The sequence below is a fragment of the Calonectris borealis genome, chromosome 6 (assembly GCF_964195595.1).
Source record: "Calonectris borealis chromosome 6, bCalBor7.hap1.2, whole genome shotgun sequence".
Lineage (NCBI taxonomy): Eukaryota > Metazoa > Chordata > Aves > Procellariiformes > Procellariidae > Calonectris > Calonectris borealis.
The window spans coordinates 41,203,564-41,223,919 of NC_134317.1; the positions used below are offsets into that span (position 1 = coordinate 41,203,564).

The following is a 20,356-nucleotide window of genomic DNA, read 5'->3' on the forward strand; positions in this document are numbered from 1 at the left end:
CACAGCTGGGTGATGGAAATGGCTGGGTAATTGCCTGAAATCCAAGAGAGGAGAAATCTTGGTTTTGTTTGCCACACCAGGTGATGTCTGCAACTGCTCAAATTCTTGCTATATGAAACATGAAATACTTGCCAGGCCACAGACACAGCGATGGGAAAACAAAATACTCCATCATGTGTGCATCAACTGAAAGTGGGTTTTCACTATTAACAATTTTCAACCAGTCATTAGTGTTTTTAAGTACTAACTGATACAGAGGTATAGATATAAGATTATGAAACTACTTTATATACTCTTGCCAGTGGTTATGTCCTTAGGCGCTGAACCTTTGAGACTCTCGCTTTTTTGGCAGCACCTTTGGAAATACTGTGTTTTGACGCCTCAAATAGGCAGTGCAGTGCCTGATTTGGGGTATCCACTGGGAAAGTTTTCACTGGAGCAGTTTGAATTTGCCCCAGATCAGCTGGTACTTGTGAAAATCAAGGTTCTTTGTAAGCGCGTAGTATTTCTCAAGATCCTGGTCTCCTCACTCTTGGGTGACTGAGAAATCAGCTTCAGGAGTAGCTTACACTACACTCCTCGAGCCTAAGCGATAAAAGGAAGTGAGAGAATGAGAAAAACATCTTGTCAAACACAAAACAAAAGAATGAATACATGTGAGTTGAGAAAACGCAGCACTGGGAAGTGTGTGCGCACGCCACGTATACCTTATGATACATATTTTGTGTATACACAACATGTTCACTTCATTTTTCCTAGACTAGATGTTGTGTGGGTAGAGAGGGATCACAGTAAAAGCAGGAGACTCTTGCTTCCAGAAAACAGCACTGCCGTCTCTGTCTAGACTTACAACAACAACCTCTGCCTGAAGAAAAAGAATAATCGGGCCATGGGTTTAGATTAATTTGATTTTCAAAGACTTTTCATCACGCCATTGTAAATTGAAATTGTTAAGTCGTTCCAAAAGGTCACCGAACATCGGATGCTGAATTTCGCTCATCGCTAGTAAGAGGAACTGGCAGAGGGTGCACGGAGACTTGACACCAATACAGACTGCGCTGGACAGTATTGGCCCAGCTTTAATTAGTCTTTAGAGGAGGCAGCAGTTTGTTGACAGCACCTCTATGAATTGGCTCATAAAAACACTTTATTAATCCCAGCACAGGTCACAGTGACCAGATATTAACTGAACTGCTGTATCACAGAAAAAGAAGGGCAGCTGGCGATACCTGAAGATAAAATAGAAGCAGATTTCTTGACTTTTCTAAAGAGCAGCTTAGCTGTTGTTAAGGTAGGGATTTTAAGCCTAACTAATAATAACACCCTTGTGACTCTGTCCTGCTCACTGAATTTTGGACTTTGGTAGTGGGCAGGAGAGAGAAAAATATCAGCAAAAACAGGAGATACAACAGTGTCTTGAATGTTCAAACTCGTATTTCCAGGATGTTGCTATTAAAAGGCAAACAAGCTAGGAAATACCAGTGCTGAGGTTGACTCTGCAACCTTTGTTTGCCCCCGCATGCCCCAGCAGGCTTTATGACGGGATCACGAAAATGTGTTGTAAGGTCCCTCTGTAGTCTGCTGCAGAGCATGAAACGGCTTTAGCTTATGGCTGTTGAAAGTACAGCTATCCTCAGGCCACCCTCTTGGTTCCCAGCTGCACCGGCATGGGAATCTGGAAGCAGAATCACACAGAGGCTTTTCTAAGACACTTGGTGTCCGAGTCGCTCACTAACACAGTCCCCATCTGCCTGGCAAAGGAAAAGGACCCGCTGCCGTGGCACAGCCAGGGAGGAGGCAGGTGGTGAGGTCTGAACAGACGTACCCTCTGGTGCGAGGTGCCTCGTCAGGGTCCTGCCCGTCTTCTGCATCTCTACAGCTATCTGATGGGCTCACTGTGAATCAATATGCACCTGGATTAATCTGTAATTAGAAAAAAACCATAGGATTTAGTGTTTTGGATAATTTTTGAGATCATTGTCTTCTTAAAGTTGGCAATTTTTAAACATTCCAGCCGGTATGTTCATGCAGCACAGCCACGGAGCCGGGGTAGGAACAGGAGGACTTCCACATTCACTGTTTCTAGCCATCGTCGGCATATATACACACACTGGGTTTGTTTATTAATTCCTCTCTTCCTTTCTACCCTGCTGAAGCCAGAGAGCAGAGAGGTTTTTCTAAACACATACTTTTTCTTCATCTTTTGGTTACAGTTTTTTCCCAGCGGAAAACCAAAGCGATTAGCAGTGGACAGGGTGCTGCTAAAAAGAACTGTGGAAAAGGCAAATGTTTTTCAGCCAATTCACCTGGGTGCTCATCTTTCGCATTAAGCTTGTGAAAGGTTTAAGACAATTTAAGGCCTTCGAGTTGCGATTCTGCACTGGTTTAACTAGATTTGACAAAGATAAATTCCAATCTTTTTTTGGTGAAGGGGAAGCGATACCATGCAGTGAATGTTTAGCATGCAGTGAGTATTTCAGTAGCTGTCTGCCAAACTTATCCCTGTGTCTGGTCTCTAGCTTTGCTTTATCAAACCTTCTAACCTGGATGCTTCTCCAAGGGCTTAACTTCGGTTCCCTTACTCATTGGAAGCTAACACATGGAAGACCTCGTAAAGTTACGCACATATTTAAGTTTTACAGGTCAATCGTTAAAGAGTTCCTGAAGATTCAACTGGTCAAGTTAGTCGAGTCATGATTCAAACTCATTTACTCTCCAATATTAAATGCACTCTTATAATCCGTTTTTTACACTCATTTAATCTGATTGACCATTGCTTCCACTAATCTGGTGTGAGAATGTACAGATTAAGCAAATTAATTTAAGCAGGCACTAATGCAAAGGCTATAGCAAACCAGGTGTTTAAGCGCCCCTTATGAAATCATGCTGATGATTGTTTTTTCCCCCTCTTGTGATGTTGCCATTTATCATATCTCCCTAGTGACTCAATGTAATTAATATTGTAGCTGAATCAGTCCACATTTCCGCAGCCCTGCAAGGGGACAGTACAAGATGACACTGGTGCTGGGGGAAGGCCCTGCTCCGGGCCGGGGCTTGGCCCTTCCCGCTGGCAGAGGGCTGATTTTCCTCAGGCACAGTGAGACCCCTCGCCCAGGAGGCCAGGACCCACCAGCCCCCTCCGCTGATAGAGCCGCACAGCCGGTCCCTGACGGCCTCTGCGCCCCAAAATGGCGCCGCCCTACCGGGGGCGAACACCCTCCCCAGCCCGCGCCGCCAACGCCAACTCTCGCGAGAACTCGACGGGCACAACACTCCCCCCCCGCCGCCACATACACCAACTCTCGCGAGATCGCCGCGCGCTGCCGATAAAGCTGTTGTTGTCGGGCACGCGCCCCGCGGTGACTGCGGCCCCGCCCCCTGGCGCTGCCCACTTCCGGCGCCGCCGCTGAGGGAGGGAGGGCGGAGGGAGGAGCCGCGCCGCCGCCCCCTGCCCCGGGCCAGCCCCGGGGATGGTGTTGGCCGCGGGAGCCGGGCCCTGACGCCGCGCTCAGGTACGTGCGGGCCGCCCCCCCCTCCTTCCCCCTCGGGCCGGGGCTAGCCTCCTCAGCTCCGGCCTGGCCTCTCCCGCCCCGCCTCAGGCCCGGCCCCTTCCCTCCCCCACCCGGAGCCCCCACATCTCCCGGAGCGGCCCTGGCCCGCCAGGCCTCGGGGCCCCGGCGACACCGGGGGGAGACCCCGCTGGCCCCCCCCGCAACTATTCCCCTGGTCCAGCAGGGTCGTACCCCCACCGCAGGGGCCCAGAGATCCTCCGTGCCCCCTGCGGAGGGGCTTCCCGGTAGCGGCGGCGCAGGGAGCGGGCACCGGGGGGGGGGGTGCAGGGCAGGGCGGACCCCGCTGCCGGCCTCCGCTCCCAAGGGAGCTGGAGAAATCCCGGGGCTCTCTTGCCCTTTCCTATAAATAAGCAAAGCACCCCTCCGTCCCCTGTCTCCGCGGTGTCGTGCAGTGGTAAAGCCTTACTTGCCCCGTGCGGTTAGCAAGTTTTGGGTGCTTCCTCGCTGTGCTCCATTGATGAAATTTGGGGGATAGCTGGAGTGAATCGCCTCTTCCCCACTGGTCACACTTCTCTTCGGTTTCCTAGTTTTCTAGGACACGCAGTGAGGAAACAGACCTATAAAGGTGTTTAGGCATTTAATTCCCATTGAAGTTGTTTTCATTTGGACTTGGCACGTGAAAGGGTTTTTTTGTGGGAGGTGGTTGCCTGCAGTTACAGTTTTTCTGTTCTATTTTTTTTTCCTTTTAGGACCCTGTGTCACTACTTCCCAGACTCCCCTACGTGCCCCCTCTTTTTTTTTTTTTTTAAAAAAAAAAAAAAACGAGCTGTTGTCTTTCTCTTCTCCAAGGAAAAAAGGACTGTTTTGTCTGCTTATTCTTTCTTTCTCCGGGGTAGTGGGAGAAAAAAACGTACTGAATGTTTTGGCTGAGCAAGCAGGATTTACATTTGCCCTGAATTTTACTTTTCTTTTTTTTTTCTTAAACTTGGATCTTGAGGGTAACACACGTACTTGTCAACTTCAGAGAACTTGACCTTCTTGTAGGTCTTACGAGAGTTTCATACTGTTAGTTACTCTTGTGAAATATATGCTTTCCTTTTTTTTTTTTTAAACCTTGTTACTCACTTATCTATTATGTTCTTCTCAACATCCAAGTGTCATGTCAGTCGTTTCATTTCTCCTTCTTGCCCCTTCACCGGTATTTTGGTGTTGGCTTGATATTTGGTATAAATCTGTCAGCTGTCTCACAGCCTTGGGAAAGCGGTAGGGCCGTCTTTATGAATGTAGTGACCAGATTGGCAGGCCAGGGGCTTTATCTCCTGTTTTCTCTGGGGCAAGAACAAATAAAATGAACAAGCGAAGTAACTGCCGTTGCAGTGGACCTGTTAAACTTCCCTTCAGGGCTTGCTTACAAGAAGGAAAGAAACATCGAGACACATAGAGCTGAAGCTGACAGAGATGAATCTTGTATCGAGTCTTGTCATTTTATATTGTGATTGTCTTCATCTCAGTGGTTTACTGGACTTTATCGTTTGCCTTATGAGTATCTCTGCTGATTCTCCATTTTATAGTATGAGAGCTGATGTTACCTGAGCATCCGTTTCATGTCTTCATGTCCGTAACTGCTGCATCATACCTGTCTGGTCTTCTATGCAAACTAGTTCATGTAAAGACTATATGCTGACTTCTTACAGTTTTTTTGCCTTTATTTTGTTTAATTAATTCATGTGACTGAAAGATAAACATTTCTTCTACCATTTCAGTGGTGGTTGGACCTAAAGGGTATGGATCTTGTCAGCATTATGTTGGTTTTGGCCAAACTGTTAAGAAGAATGAGTTGCCTTCAGCTAGGAGCAGTATCAAAAATGTATTAAGCCATGACAGACTGAATGTTTTGGTTTTATGACTTTGGCATTCTGTCCACGTTTTATTGTAATTTATTTATCAGTGCAGTTATCTTCTATAGTGGAGGACTGACACAGCAAAAAATCTCTTCATTTCAGTTATCAAATATGTAACTTTCTGTGCTGATGCTTCGCGCTGTGAAGGGTTACTGTTGTGCAGCTGCATAGATGATTGCACTATTTGCAGTTTAAATCTCTTTCCTTTCCTGTGTCCTGGTAGCCGGCTCAAAGCTCACTTCCTAGTGTTAGAGAATTGTTCCAGTAACCCCCCTCCTCCCGTTTCTCTCTTCCCCACCCCCCGCCCCCTCAATCCTGAATGTTGTCATGCGAAGATGAGAATAGTTGTAGCGGGTTGTCTGCCCAGGGGTGTGGCAGGGGTATTTTCACAGCAATCCTTTTGAAGGAGCGATGTCAAGCAACGATATGCCGTGGTAGATGGTGCAGTGAAATTGGATTGTAAACAATGATGAAAGTCTGACCTTTCTCCAGCAAAATTCAACTTCCTCTTGGCCTAACGTACTGTAACCCTCTCAGTATTCAAATCTGAAACAAACTCTCATTCTTCAAGTACTCTAGGCCATCCTCGTCTTTAATCACAGTCATTTTAACTGTATATATCGTGTTCTTTGTTTGACTGCTAAGAATATGATGATAGTTGTTGAATAAGGAACTAACTGTAACTTGGTTTTGTACTTCCCTCCCCCAATGTTTTAGTTTTGGTAATTGACTTTGTTCTAATATTTGTGTTCTAGATTGAAGGCAGCAGTAATGCTAACTCTGGCAAGCAAGTTGAAGCGGGATGATGGTGTCAGAGGACCCCGTGCATCCAATCCAGCTTCTGATTCAACTCGGAGAGTGTCTGTTCGAGACAAATTACTTGTTAAAGGTGAAAGGAACTTATATTTAAATATTTTGGGATTTACAGTTTGCAGGAGTATTGCCAGTAAACAATACTAAATTGCATACAAAATGATTTCCCGAAGTATTTTTAAAATTGCTTGTGACTTACCTCAGGATTTATACTGTAGGGTATATATTGGCATACATCGCATCTCCAACAGCTCTTTGCCTGTAGGACACTTATTTTAATTGAATAATGCAAAATGTAAAAAGCCTCCTCCTTAGTCTGCTAAAAAACTAATCCATCGTTGGGAACTGTGTCATCAATTAAAACATTATGATAAAAAATTGTCACATAAGTGTCACTAAATGCATAGGAGGAGAATATCAGAATTGCTTTGATAGGAAGGTATTTTTTGAGCAAAACATAACTGCCTGTGACAGGAAAGAAAGTCCTAAAAGTAACATCGGTGTTCCCGTGGTCTTTAGTGGTATAGATCAGAGGCAATAAACTTTAAAATGCTTAAAAAAGCGATGCAGAGAGATATTTTTTGTAGGCCTGGAGTCACTGGAAGTTGAGTATGAAGTAGTGAATAAAAAAACAACACTCATTTTTGTAGTATGATATGGTCTGTTCTAGGAAGGCTACTGTAGGTTGTTACTAGCTGGCTCGCCCCTGGTGGGGAAAAAAACCTTTTACTTTGTGGCAGTTCCGGATAAATGAGGTAGTTTGTAAGACAATAATTAAACTATTTTACTATAAAATTGGGGACAGCTCTTTCTGGCTCTTCATTTTTTCTGTAGCATAGATAATCTTATATTTAAAAATCCGTAGGTGCTTATATTTAAAAATCCAACACTTTGCAGTTGCTATGGGCTTAAACTCAGGTTTACTCCCTCTGGTAATAGTTGAGTGTTTTAATGCTTGAGCTGTGCATCTGGTGGCAAGGAATATGTTGTTTAGGTTGATGTTTCTGCTAAAAATGATCAACAGCGAGTATACTACTGTTGATGCGTAAGCTGTCTGGTTAGGATTTATGCCAGTCAAATAAATGTGCCCATTTCCTGGTCTTATTTCAGAATGGCTTGAGACTGACACTGGTATATTTGCCTGAATGATATTGCTTAACCATAGTGTTACATATGGCTTTTTCGAATTAAGGTAGATTCTGCCATATAACTGTATAGTGGAGCAAGGTTCCACTGCAAATGCTGCTGGCTCAGTGCACTGGGAAGTGCCTCAACTAGACTGTAGGAACATTATGGTCACAATTTTCTCTTTGCATTTTTCTGAGGACAGGGAGTTTTAATTCACTTTAAACCCTGATGTGGTAACTCTTGCAAAGAGCTTGCTTTAGACTTCCAGTTTGGAAATCCGCAGTTAACTCCAATTCTGAGGGGGAGAGATATCAGGCAGGAGGAATAAGCTCTTTAACCAGGCTAAGCTACAAAGCTAAATTACTAAATATATATAATCTGAGATTTTCATTAACCTGCAAGTGTAGACTTGAGGGGAAAATAGCAGTATAATATAAATACACTTCAACTGCAATGCCTGGTATAGCGTGAAGTGCCGTAAGAAATTTTACTGTGCCCTTACGGTAATCATGTTTTTTCACTTTTATGACTAAAACCTTACCTATATCTGCAGGGGAAGAAAAGAACGTAAGCTATAGAAAATTAGTATTGACATTGTAATTGCTATGGCTACCATTAGCAAATCAGCGCAGACGAAGTATTGAATGAGTTGAGTCCCAAACTGACAAATGTTAAAAGCAGGTCACTGCTGGCATCCTTCTGACAAGTGCGAGTGTTGGATTGTGATCTGATTGTGCATGAAAGATTGTATGACGTGGCTCTCCAAAAAGAGTTGTAGGAGCGGCTGTCAGTCTGGTTAGAATGGTTTCTGGACTGAAATGGGAACTGACAGTAGAAGTCGATCACTTCGGTATAACTATGCTGAAAGCACAGGGAAAATTTAGTAGCTAGTCTGAAAAAGACTTGTTGGGAAGATTCTCTTTTAAGCTACACTTTAAACTAAATGTAGACCATTCAGTTACAAAAGTTTCTAGAACTTGCTCCAGCTCTTAAAGCTAGGTCAGCTGAAGCAGCATCTACAATGTTGAGAGCTGGAGTGAAGATGGACTTCTGATGTTGACAGGTTTTTTTAGGTCACGTTGTCCAGATCTGCAGGAATGAGTTTGATAGGGAGTGACGAACTGCCTGCTAGTGGTGTGTGTACAGCGAGGAGGCCTTTTACTGCTTGATTGTGTGAAACTGTAATTGGCTGTTGTATTAGACTTGAAACAAAGTTGGTGGGAGCCTGTAAGAGTAGTTGTAAGTAGAAGTTGTTACTGATGTTTGTTTAGGCTGGAGTTATCAACCAAACAGATGACAGTTGCAGGCTCAATCAGGTCAATATCTTGGCAACTATGAATTAAAAAATAATCTGTTCTGCAAAAAAGCAAAGAAATGCTGGCTATCAGTAAGGAAGGAGCAGGAGGAGACGAGAAAAGACCCAGCATGTTCTGCTTTGTTGTGCTGAGGTTAGTGCTGGTTCAGTTGTACCTCTTAACGGTGTAAGTGGTGGTGGTTTTATTCTACTGTGTAAAGGCTCCGAGTTGAAAGAACAGGGGACTGTGGTCACGTACATTAGAAAGCTCAGTGATAGCTATGTTCTTTCCGTAGCACGTCTGGATCCTTTTCGGCTTCAAATAAGCCTATAGCTTCTGAGTCAATAGGAGAACAGCGGGCAACTGGTCTGTGCAGCATCCTCCACAGCAGCTTAGACACATGGTGGGCTGTCCTGGAAGCTTAGCTGAGGGTGATTTTTGGCACAGTACCTTAAACCCCAGCTGGCCCTGGGAGCTGGTGATAGTGTATGAATCAAGGTCAGATAGCTGTTCGCCTGCTGGACTGATGATGTGCTGGAGAGATACTCTCCTATTCCTGATCCTCAGTAAATTGGTGATAGTCTAATAAATTCTGCAGTCAGATGTCTGCCAGTTTTACTAGAAGTATTGCCCAGACACAGACGGTGTCTGGTTTTTATCTGGAGATAAATTAAAGACAGCCTTGTTTGTGTTGATAGAAAGTCCTGTCCAGGGAGGCATTATAGGATCTCTTTGAAGGATGTATTGTCACACTGATAACCCCGCAGTCCTCAAATGTATTGTGTACACTGACTGGTAAATAGATCAATGACACTTTGATTATGGGGTAGATGGCCGTGACCACAGCCAGTGATAAGTCTAAACGATGCTTACAAACTTCTAAAAATTTGGCATAGACCAACTACATATGTCTGCTAACTGATACTGCCTTAAAGTAGGAAAAATAAGTGATAATTTACGTATGATGTTAGCTATTTGCACCATATGGATGAGAAGAAAATTCAAAGTCGGCATTTGAAATACTTTTACTAAAACTGGAAACTAGAACTACGTGAGCTATCAGCTGAGTGTTGTCAGGTGCTGTACTTGGCTTTAGTGATGGGTGCAAGTTACATAGGCTTTTTTCCCCACTTCTGTGAAAACGTCACTCTTAAAATACAGGTGCCCTTTGTTAGTTTTTCTAAGCTGTGCCTTTGATTGCTTACATGTCCAGTATTGTTACATATTCAAATATCAATCATGGCTCAGGGCACTGTTGTGTTGAGTTATTTCATGGACATACTATGAAAGGAAAAAACTTCTATTCCTAGATAGGAAGTTTTATGTAAGGAAGCAATTCTGAGAGAGCTGGATATTCTCTGGGGTGTTAAAGTCATGGCTGCTAAACAGGATTTTGTAGCGGCCTGTCCCCTGCCGATTATCTCAGCAACTAATGGAGCACACTTGGGAGGTTAGCAGGGCACATGTGTCTGGGGTGAGGAGCATGGTGGTAGTTCTGAAACTCTGGGAAGTTGCAGGAAAACATCCACCCCTTCGAAATCACTGTGGGCAGAAGTGTCTGAGGGTGTGGGAGGGGGAGGATAGTAATTCAGGCTGACAGATCTTGGAGAGAGGCTTTCTGGCCAAGGAGGAGTGGACTGGAGAGAAACCAAGCAGTGACTAGCCAAACGGAGAGGAAATGTGAACAACTGGAGAAGGTAGAAAGCAAATACTGATGTGGGGAGGAGGAGCAGACAGAAATGGTGCTTGAAGGGCCTCTGCTGCCTCTCTGGCAGGGAGAGAGGCTCTAATAAAGCACAACTTTGTTAAAAGTTCAGTGTGACTTATTCTTGAATCTCTATTCTCACTGGATTTTCAATATAGGCTCAGTTGGAGAGTAGGGCCCTAATTCTGTAGACCTAGTACTCAAGTTAAAATAGAGCAAGCAGTACACTTACTTTAGCAGCTTTCAATTTGTTCTGTGCTGCAGAGTCAATTTTTTATGTTGAATTCATCTCTAAGGGGGAACTTAATGAAGTTAGGAATAGGGGCCGCATGACTGCTCCTGCAGGATGCTGTGAGCCATGCAGTGCTGAACTTGAAAGGCAGATCCTTTCTGAAAATTTGAAAGGAGCAGAGGACAAGTCAAAGTACTATTAAGTTTAATATTGTATACTGAACATGACTACTAAATTGAATTAAAGATAAAGAACATGCCAGGACGTCGGTAGTAGCAGCGATGTATACGCTTATTGATCACAAAAGTTATCCCTTGAAATGCTTTTTTTGTAGTGCACCTAAACATGATTCAGTTTTATATTACCAGTGCTGCTTAGTTTGGTTGTGACAGCTTGAAATAACTTAATATCTAAGAAGATGAGTTAGTATGGTTTATTCCTCAGTTGTCTTCAACATTTGTGGGTTTTACAGCCAGAGTTATGTAACTGGAAAATGTTTCAGGTGTGCATTTGTAGAAGAAAGTGAGAAACCGATCTTAAAAACGAGGTAAATGTGCATTGTAAGTAAAAATGAGGAGAATCCGTGTATTTGCTTTCTTCAAACCTTCAGGTGCGGTAATATCCCTCCTCGCAATAGCAGGTGAGGAAAATTGAGAAGGGAAAAAATACTTGTTTCTTGAGAATTAATAAAAACCTTCCTTCATTAACACTCTTGAAGTTACTTGAGGGATTGTTTTGAAAATGCTGCATTAACTTCTGCACATTGCACAACTTAAATTGCAAAAGCATTTCCTCTTCAGTGATGTTTCTTAGCCCCTCCCCAAAATGAAATCCTTTATTTTGGAAGAAGACAGTGGAAAGCTGCTTGATGAATGAGTGATTTATATTTATTAAAGAGGAAACTAGTAGTTTACACTAAAATGCTTGCAGCCTAACTGTGATAGATACTGCAAAGCCAAAAAGACACGCAAGAATTGAAGCTAATTTGAAAAATTATTACTGAGACTTTTTCTAGGATTTCACTGACAAAGAGTGGCCTGGTTCAATGTATTGCTTCACTACTTATGTCTCTGAGTTTCAGCATACCTGGAGTATGAATTGATGTATTGCAGTGTTAGAGATTTCCAACCACAGTTGTTTTCTCTGGTTTTTAATGTCAGGATAATAAGTTTTGTAACAGTGTATAGAAGCTGAAGCATGTGATTTGATAGTATCTTGTTTAAAATAAACATTTGGAAGTGGAAGGAAAACATACATCTCTTACTCTATTGAAAAACTGGAAGTATTAGGCAGCTTGTTTGACTTCTAATACCAATATGTATGGTTGTACAGTTCAGAGGAGCTTAAGTAGGAAAAGCTATAAAGGCAGATGGGTAGAATTAGGAGGCAAACAGCATAATACTGCTAGAATTAATACTTAGAAAATAGAGTTTTTGTTAGAGTGTCAAGGTATTTATCTCTAGCAGTCTTAAAGATGCACATTAAATGGGGGACCTAAACAGGAGAGGGAGACTTTTTGGACAAAGCCAGAGAGAAGTAAGTATTTCTGTGGATGAGAACGTTCATTTCAGTTGAGGAAATAATGCTTTCATTTTGTGTACTTAAAAACAAAGTCCAGTGGGAAGCATATGGCCTGAGTCTTTGTGGCAAGGCTAGTAAACAAAGCACTTCTATATTCTGACTTGTTGAGTTGGGCTGGGGGAAGGGGAGGGAGCAGAACAACGTGATTATAGTCTGTGTATTACTGAATATAATGTTCACGTGGGTCTCTCATAAACCATATGCCTGTACACACGTCGGGATGGTGTGTTCCTATTTCTGTCCTGAGAATTGTCATGGGTAGGGAAAGTTATTATTTGTGAAATTGTTTATAAATAGCTCTGGTTGCTTGTGTTAGGCTTAGCTTTCCCCTGTTTTATAAAGTTCCTAAGCTGCTTCTGAGACATAATCAGTTTGCATTCAACTCTTCCAAAGTCTGTGGTAGGTTTAAGTTTAACCCTTGCCTTTTTACTCTTTTTATGGTTTAAAATAGTGTTTGGAACTGTTCAAACAGGTGCATACTGGGTCAAGAGCAGTACTCTGCAAATATACCTGCCACTTGGGTGTGCTCCTGCATCTGATTAAATAAGGTTTCAGGAACACCAGACTGGCTTGTCAGGAGCTAGTCTGGGTCAGGGCTGACTGCACCTGAGTTTGTTCCCTGCAGAAGCTCTGGCATGTGTCTGCACTTACACTACAGCCCTTTGGACCGGCCCAGGAGGGCTTACCAGCATGGGCGCAGGGCCTTGCGGTGCTCCTGGGTTTGCTGCTGCTTGGCAATCAGCCCTCTCGACTGCGAGAGGAATTCAGATGGTCTGCAGTGTTTCTGCACCTCTGCTAAGCCAGCACTGAGCAGACATTGATGAGCACTGGTTTTTCATGGAAGTTCTGGAGTGCTTTCGCACAATATTTCCTGAGACTTGGGTTATCCGGTTGTTTGTCTCGGCATCTTAAGGAACGGTGAGGTGTCTGGTTGTGAATTGAGACGCAGATACCGATTATCCACAAAACATTATGAAAAGCAGTCGAATTGGATTTTCTTTACTGTTCAGCTGTAATTACAGTCGTTTTTTGAAAGAGGAAGTCAGAAAGATTGTAAGATTAAGTTTGTTTAATTAAGTGAGGCTTTTAGAGCTCTTGGAAGTTCAGTGCATTGGAGGTCTAACTGTTGTTTCTACGTTTTGCTTACTTACAAATCTGTTAAACCATGCCAATAAGTTGGCAGACTGCACAGGGGGCATTTTCTTATGGAGAATATTCTTGTCAGTGGTATTGCTTTATGTAGAAAAGACATAACTTAAAACATAAGAATCTTAATGGAGCTTGAGCGATGCGGCCAAAATGTTTGCTTTCTGAGCAGTAAAATACAAAAACAATTTCAATGTCAAGATTGTCACTGCCAAAGTGTCATAGAATTTGGAAAACTCACAAACGCTGTAGCTTTGGCCCATTAAATGTGCTGGTTATTGTTAATCACCAATGTTTATATGGCACAGTTAATAGTAACATCCGTTTCCTTACTTGATGCTACTTTAAAAGTTTAGTTTATTGAAGCAGGTCTTTACCTGCTTTTTTTATTTTTATAAGTTGTTCCATTCTTAGTTTCGGTGGTTTGTTGCAGAGTTGATTAGAAACCTTAATTTTGGGGAACTTGCCTTTGTTCACAGAGCTTTCGTGTGGATTAGTTATCATAGCCTTCCCACCTCTTTGCACACCTTCAAAGAAAGACCACGCTGTTCCGTACTCATGTGTGTGAGCACCTTCGTTTTCATGTTTTCACAAGAAAACCCACTCATTCATGTGCCAAGACAAACGGAAACACAGAAGTGTGAATGCATGGCAGGAAATTTTTCACACTTCAAAGGAGCTATGGTGATCAGTAAACTATCTACTGAACCTTGCAGGAGGTAGAAGCGAGGCCCTGGCTCAGCAGAGCTGCTACAGCCCGGCCATTGCTGGATTTGAACATACTCTGTTCTTTGGTGTTTCCCTTTTCCCTACTGCCCTTTTCTCAGAATTGAAGCAAAGAGTGGGCAGGATTCATTAAGCCGAACAACACACAAGCACAGAAAGCAGCCAACACCTTAAAATAAGAGCCAGGTCCTAAACTCCACCTGCTAGTGAAGATTGATAGTGCCTCCCACTATGAAAGGCTGGTGAGTTTAAAGTGAAAGGGGTGGGGGAATACTCTTATGATGGGTTTGTGCAGCTGCAGCCTGCAGTAGTTGGTTATGGCTTGTTTTTTTTTTTTTTTTTAACCAGAAAGGGAAGGTAAAAATAAAGTCCTTGATTATAGCTGAAATCACGTTTTTGGTATATGGTAAAGACAGTACTCTTTGAAAACTTTTAGCAAAAGTAAGCCCCCAGTGTTGGGGGTCTTCTAGTACATAACTTTGGTTAAATCAGCTGTGGCTGCTCGAGTGCTGCAGAGTGTGGGATTTTAAAGAGTGCAATTGTGAACTTTTTAAGTAAGTGTGAAACAAGTGCTTCGGTTTTAGTGGTATTTTCTCTCTTGGTATAGTAGGCTGCAGGTGCAGGGATACCAGGGCTGTGACAAGCAAGTGGGAGGTGGGAGTCAAATAAGCATCATGCTCGCTGCAGAGACCAGCCAGGTTTGGTAAGCATGGATGCAAGAAAAGTTCTGCAGAATTAGCAAGCTCTTAATTGTGATGAGATCAGTTTGGATTCTGTGCCAAGAAATTGTTCCCCATATCTTAAACTGAATTACAGTTTTGTTTAGACATATGTTTTTGAGAGTTGGTGTTGAAATCGCTTACACATTGTTGTTAGCCCAAATAAATGGGCTGTGTCTGTGCAGACCAGAAAGCAAAGTTAGAAATCAAGTGGAAAAAAAGACTGCAGGAAATGCAAAAATATATTTGATTAGGTTTCCTAGAACGTTAGAAGTGAAAGGGGTAGATATCTTGTTGCATCTCGTTCATGCTTCTGTGAAATACAGGTAGTTGAAAGTAAGACTTTAATAAAATACACAAAAGAGGGAGAAAGCAGGGGGTCTTCCGGAGAAAGTAGCATGGCAGAGAAAGGGCTTAGGAGTAAACTTCCTTTCCTAGGAGCTATGCAACTGAATCAGGCTACTTCCTTTCTTTTATGAATAACTTTTAAGTTTTATGCATGGGAAATACAATAAATAAAAAGAAGTCTTAATTGAACAAGAGTGCATATCTATAGCAAACTGTGCTCTGAGGGGAAATATCCAGGGATAGGAGCAAAAAATATTAACACTCTGAGTTCAACAGTGCAGAGGTTTTGGGGGGGGAGTAGTGCAATAAATGCAGGTGTTTTTATCACTTCCCTATGCACATTGCTGTGCTGAGTGCTTGAAGTGAAGGTTTGTCTTCCCCTCTTCTTTCGGTGCTCTTAATGCTGGCTTCTGCAGGCAGGACAACATCTAGTATGAGAGTGCCACTGAAGTAGGGTTTCAGCAGCTGTTTCCAAGCGTGCAGTATGTGGTATCGTGCTCCGAGGATTCTCCACAAAAGCAGTGCATGACCTGAGGGAGTCCTATAGCTGATGGTGGAAGAGCATTAGCAGGTAGATGCTGGAGAGTGGTGGTGCTTGTGCAGGCTGTGAACCTCTTGTGCTTGTTTTTATTTTTGGACTGACACCCCAATTCTTGAGGTTTTTCTGCTCTTGTGTTTTGCAGGCTGTGGGGTTATGGCTTTCTGCATTTTAGTGCTTTATGTAGACAGCTTTGGAGGTTTGGATAATGCCACCTTTTGAAATGCCAGCGCTCTGTGTATTAGAAGCAGTCTTGGCAGAGCTGAACCTCCTAAGCGCAGTAGGATACATTTGCATTGTATGTAGGGCAGCTGAGTGTTTTTAGTAATGAATTCCATGGCTTAAAGAGAAATTTCAAGGTAAACCTCCAGTGCAGCTTAATTATTTTAAGCGAAATTTGATTTATAGGGTGGTTTAAATTAGATCTGCCAATTTGGACTTCAAGAATGGCTTTATGCTTGCATAAATAACAATTTTTTTTTTTTCTTTCAACAGAGGTTGCAGAACTTGAAGCTAATTTACCTTGTAAGTATAGCATTAATGGCATGCATTTTAAGGGGAAAAGGACCATTGAACTGAATGTTTTGACTGAAGTATGAATGCTAATGATATTTGTTGACTCCAGGGAAAGCTGTGCAAAACTCTGCCACTCAGGCTTGAACAGTTTTTCTTTGTTGCTCCCTCTTAAGGGGTTGTGGAGAGGTGGATCCCTTATTAGTGTCCTTTGGAAGCAGTATTGATCATTTGGCTCTAGAATTTGGTTGGTGATGGCGTGGGAGCTTCCCTCATAAAACACCCAAAAGGCACCTGGAACTGAAGAGTGCATTTACTGCCTCACTCCTGTTTTTCCTCCATTCTTTCCTTTTCAAAACCAGAGATGCTGTTTTAGGGGCAGAGCAAATAGCTCAGTTCTCCGGAAACATATTAAGTCAACCTAGTGCTTTTTCACTTCACATGCAAGCTGTAACCTGATGTGTTTGTTAATAGTGAAAATACTAATGAAAAATTGTCTTTTAAAAAAGTAATCCATATTCCTTAAAAAAAAAAAAAGGCAAGATAATGGGTTGTAGCCCTGGAATCTGACTTGTATGTTATGCTAAAAAGTTGAAAATATTAATGGTCACTTTAAAATAGGCTTTTAAGAGCACAGGGTAAGTGGCTCGTTGCTTCTAAAGCTGAGGATAGATAGTTAAAAATCAAATACATGTTTTCTGTTCTTTAGCTTTAGAAAGCCTAGTTCTGTAATGGACTGCAAAACACAAAGCCCTTTTATAAAGGGGAGTAAAGTTCCTGCTGCTCTGTGTTTGTTGCTGAGGGTGGGTGTTGGCAATGAAGCTGAGTTGTTGCTGAGCTCCCTTTCCCTTCAAGCGTTGACCAGAACAGCATCATTCTGCCGTGAGTTCTTGGAATACAGGCAAGCACAACAAGTTATTGCCTAATAAGCTCAGAGGTACATTCAGAGCCCATCACTCGCTCTACATAACTTCCTGTGGTGCATGTTCCTGTTTCAGAGTCATCTAAGATGTTTTCCCTGCAGGGAAAGAGGCATGAGCTGCTTGCAGCAGACCGGGAGCGTACGTGCAGGTTATTACCGTGCTGTGCATTCACACTGTCTTGTCCATATGCTTATCTCACTAAGAAAAACAGTGAATATTCTCTGATTACACTGGCAGGTAGCTCATGATGTTTCTAGTCTTTCCCCATTTAAGGGAAGCTTTGACCATATTTTTTTCTCTCCAGGTTAAACTTCTGAGGGCTGCTTCTGATGAGCATCTTCTATTTGCTAATGATTCTAAATCCGGATCAATGCTCAGACCTCAAAAATCAGGCTTTTCAGTGTACAGACTGCCTGATGGAAGGAATTACAAGGGAGAAAAATACAGAACAGAAGCAGCAAAAAGGGAGGGCAGGAAGAGGCATTATTTAACTCTTCCTTTCTGTATGCTCTTCTTTCTTAAAGGCAATTATAGAGATTTTACACAGAGTAACTTTTGTTGAACTTTTTTGTGTAGACTCTTCTGTAGGATAATGAACACCTGAGGTGTATCAGGGTTTGTAGTTACTACAGTGCGAATGCATTACTAGGGTTTACGTGCAGTTCTAGTTATTTTTTCAGGCAAATCTCTGATACTGTGTGGTTCCTTGACTACAGAAAAAGAACAGCCAGCCAGCTTGATGGATTAAGAAGCTAAAGGCTGCATAATATGGATAATAACGTATCCACGGATATACACATCTTCTAGTGCCAGCTTGACAGCTTGTTCTCTACCCATAGTCAAGAAAGGCCAGTTTCGTGCATGGGAAGGCAACTTAGTTTGTGTCATCAAATGCGAACAAAGGGCTATTATGCTGTGAAGTGCATCTGTTGAACTGAAACCACTGACTAGTTTCATCAGATTGATGTTTTATCTTTTCTTTCCCCACTTGTTCTTCATTCTCACTATGCTCCTTAAATTCATCTAGTCTGAGAATAAAAACATAGTGTTTGGTTTGTAATGATGCTCCATAACCTTTGCTGCTAACGTGTGTAATTGGTTATGCAGAAGAAAGTTGTTCAATATGAAAGCTGAACGGAGACTTCACTGGCTTTTGGATGAGGCTTTCAGTAAAGCTTGTATCTTGTTATACTTACAGGTGTAAATAATCCTTTGTTAGCATAGGGCTGTGGTGGCATGACTTCTTGCAGACTGCAATGTATGATCAAATATTAAGATACATACATTACCATTAAAGAACTTGTAAGGAAGAGATGCTCATTATGTATGCTGTCATCTTAACATGTAGCTAGTATATACACAAAAGACCAAATCCTTTGGTGTTTTAAGGTCTTTGAGACAGCATGGTTTACTGAAAGGAAATAAGCTTCCCACAGCTCAAAAAAATGAAGTTCCATTACTGCAGGTGACCTGTAACGTATAGGGGAGAGGCGCTTAGAGACAAAGTATAGCAGGAAATCATTTGATGGGAAGGATTAATCAGGGAATGAATTTGGAGAGTATGAAAGTTGATATACTTGCTTTTCCAACAGTGGAAAAACAATTGTCTGATATAAATTATTCTTTTGCTTTGCAGGTACATGTAAAGTGAATTTTCCCGACCCAAACAAGCTTCATTACTTTCAGCTAACTGTAATCCCAGGTAATTTTTTTAAACATGTTACTTTTGTTTCTGTGTGTGTTGGTGTTTAGGAAATGTAATTCCAAGAGTTTGCTCAAGAATACAATAAACTTTCTAGTCAAAGAAAGACTGGCTGTAATATAGTGATTATTTTGTAGAGGCAATGGAGAAATTGGGCTGGATTTTGAGAACTCGATTCCAATAAAAAGCCCATCAAAACTGAGCAGGTTTAGGAAGTATTCAGGTCTTGTTTGTTCACTTTGATTGAAAACATTTTTTTTCCTCTCAGCCAATTTCAAACCACCTTGTTTTATTTGCTGAGAAAAATCTTGGACTATGTCTAGAGAAATTACTCTATTACAGCCTTGTTGCATGTTTATTCTTTTCTACTGATTGCTTGAGTCTGCGGAGTTGAAAAGGTAGATGACAGATGTAACACTATGGAAAACGTCAAATCTATGCGTGTCTGAAGATGCTTAACAAGTAGGTGTCTCTTAGCCTCTGAATATTCAAGTATGTGGAAATTAGATCTTTTATTATTAATAAAACTAATGCAAATATACTGTGAAGCTTCTGCTGGCACACTGTTCAATAAAAACAAAACCTCAGGACTACGTTTTCAGAATTTATCATTTCCACGTAAGTTTCTTAATAGCCATCAGAAATGACAGAGTTTGCTCACATGGCTGTCCATTTTAGAATAGAAAGTTGTGCTTGTGTTTTATGGATGAATTTGCATGGAAGATTACTTAAATCTTGTATGCATTTCTTTTTTTGCTGTGTGTTACCTTTGAGACTCTGTGCAACTATTTAAATGAGAACACTGATGTGTTCAGTACACTGAATTGTTTGAGTTAGATGTGCTGAGATCAGGATCTCCCTGCCAACTAATTCTTGTAATGCTTATTGACAACAGAATTGTCAATATTTTCTGTAGATGCTTATTGACAACAGAATTCAGATGCAGTATGGCAGTCGTCCTGATGTTTTACCTATACAGATAATGGTTTATGCTTAACAGAGCGATAGGAATTTTTCTGATAATCCAGTACCTTAAAGTCAAACGGGCGCTAGATGTCACTGTTGCTGCTTATTAGCTAAAATCAACTAGCACTTCCTCGGCAGTAGAAGTCTTGGGTGGCCTTTGTTAACATGTCCATTCATGTGACTCCTTTTTGTGAAGGAAAAATGAGTAAGACTGCCCTAGTCAGCGTAATCAAAAATAAATGGAAGTGCTATTACAGACCTTTTAACTTCTCGTTCTGTATAGGAGACGTATTCACATTTACTTGGTGAGCGTTAGTCTGCTTGCAGCAAATGTCCTCCAGTTTATATGATGCTGCTTTATTATATTTTGGAAATGGGTTGACTTTACAAGATCATCACTGCGCGAGTTAGGGACGTCTTGAATATGAAGCAATGATAGCTTCTTCATACTAATTCTAAGGTGTCTAAATACTTAGTCTTTTTTTTTGTCTGTTAACTGCTGTGCAGCAAGATGTTGCAGTCAGAAGACAGTCGCTGAGTGCAGAGCATGGTTTTTGTGCTAGCTTTGTTGCTGAAATGATCTTGGGAATGAGAGGATCTTAATTAAC

At 41.9% G+C, this 20,356-nt stretch overlaps 1 protein-coding gene across 16 annotated transcripts in view; it reads left to right on the plus strand.

Annotated features, from left to right (window-relative positions):
• The first annotated feature begins 3,321 nt into the window (after positions 1 to 3,321).
• Positions 3,322 to 20,356, plus strand: part of UBE2F (ubiquitin conjugating enzyme E2 F (putative)) — an 83,375-nt gene continuing 66,340 nt past the window's right edge. For 2 of the 16 annotated variants that reach the window (XM_075153746.1, XM_075153754.1), the window contains exons 1-5: positions 3,328 to 3,512; positions 6,169 to 6,302; positions 16,140 to 16,169; positions 17,156 to 17,228; positions 18,717 to 18,782. In XM_075153746.1, the coding sequence (XP_075009847.1) occupies positions 6,216 to 6,302; positions 16,140 to 16,169; positions 17,156 to 17,228; positions 18,717 to 18,782 (256 nt within the window). In that variant the 5' untranslated portion in view covers positions 3,328 to 3,512; positions 6,169 to 6,215. Of the gene's footprint in view, positions 3,513 to 6,168; positions 6,303 to 14,140; positions 14,282 to 15,478; positions 15,678 to 16,139; positions 16,170 to 17,155; positions 17,229 to 18,716; positions 18,783 to 20,356 lie in introns of those variants that run through there. The other 14 variants (XM_075153760.1, XM_075153757.1, XM_075153758.1 and 11 more) reach the window with 14 other exon arrangements.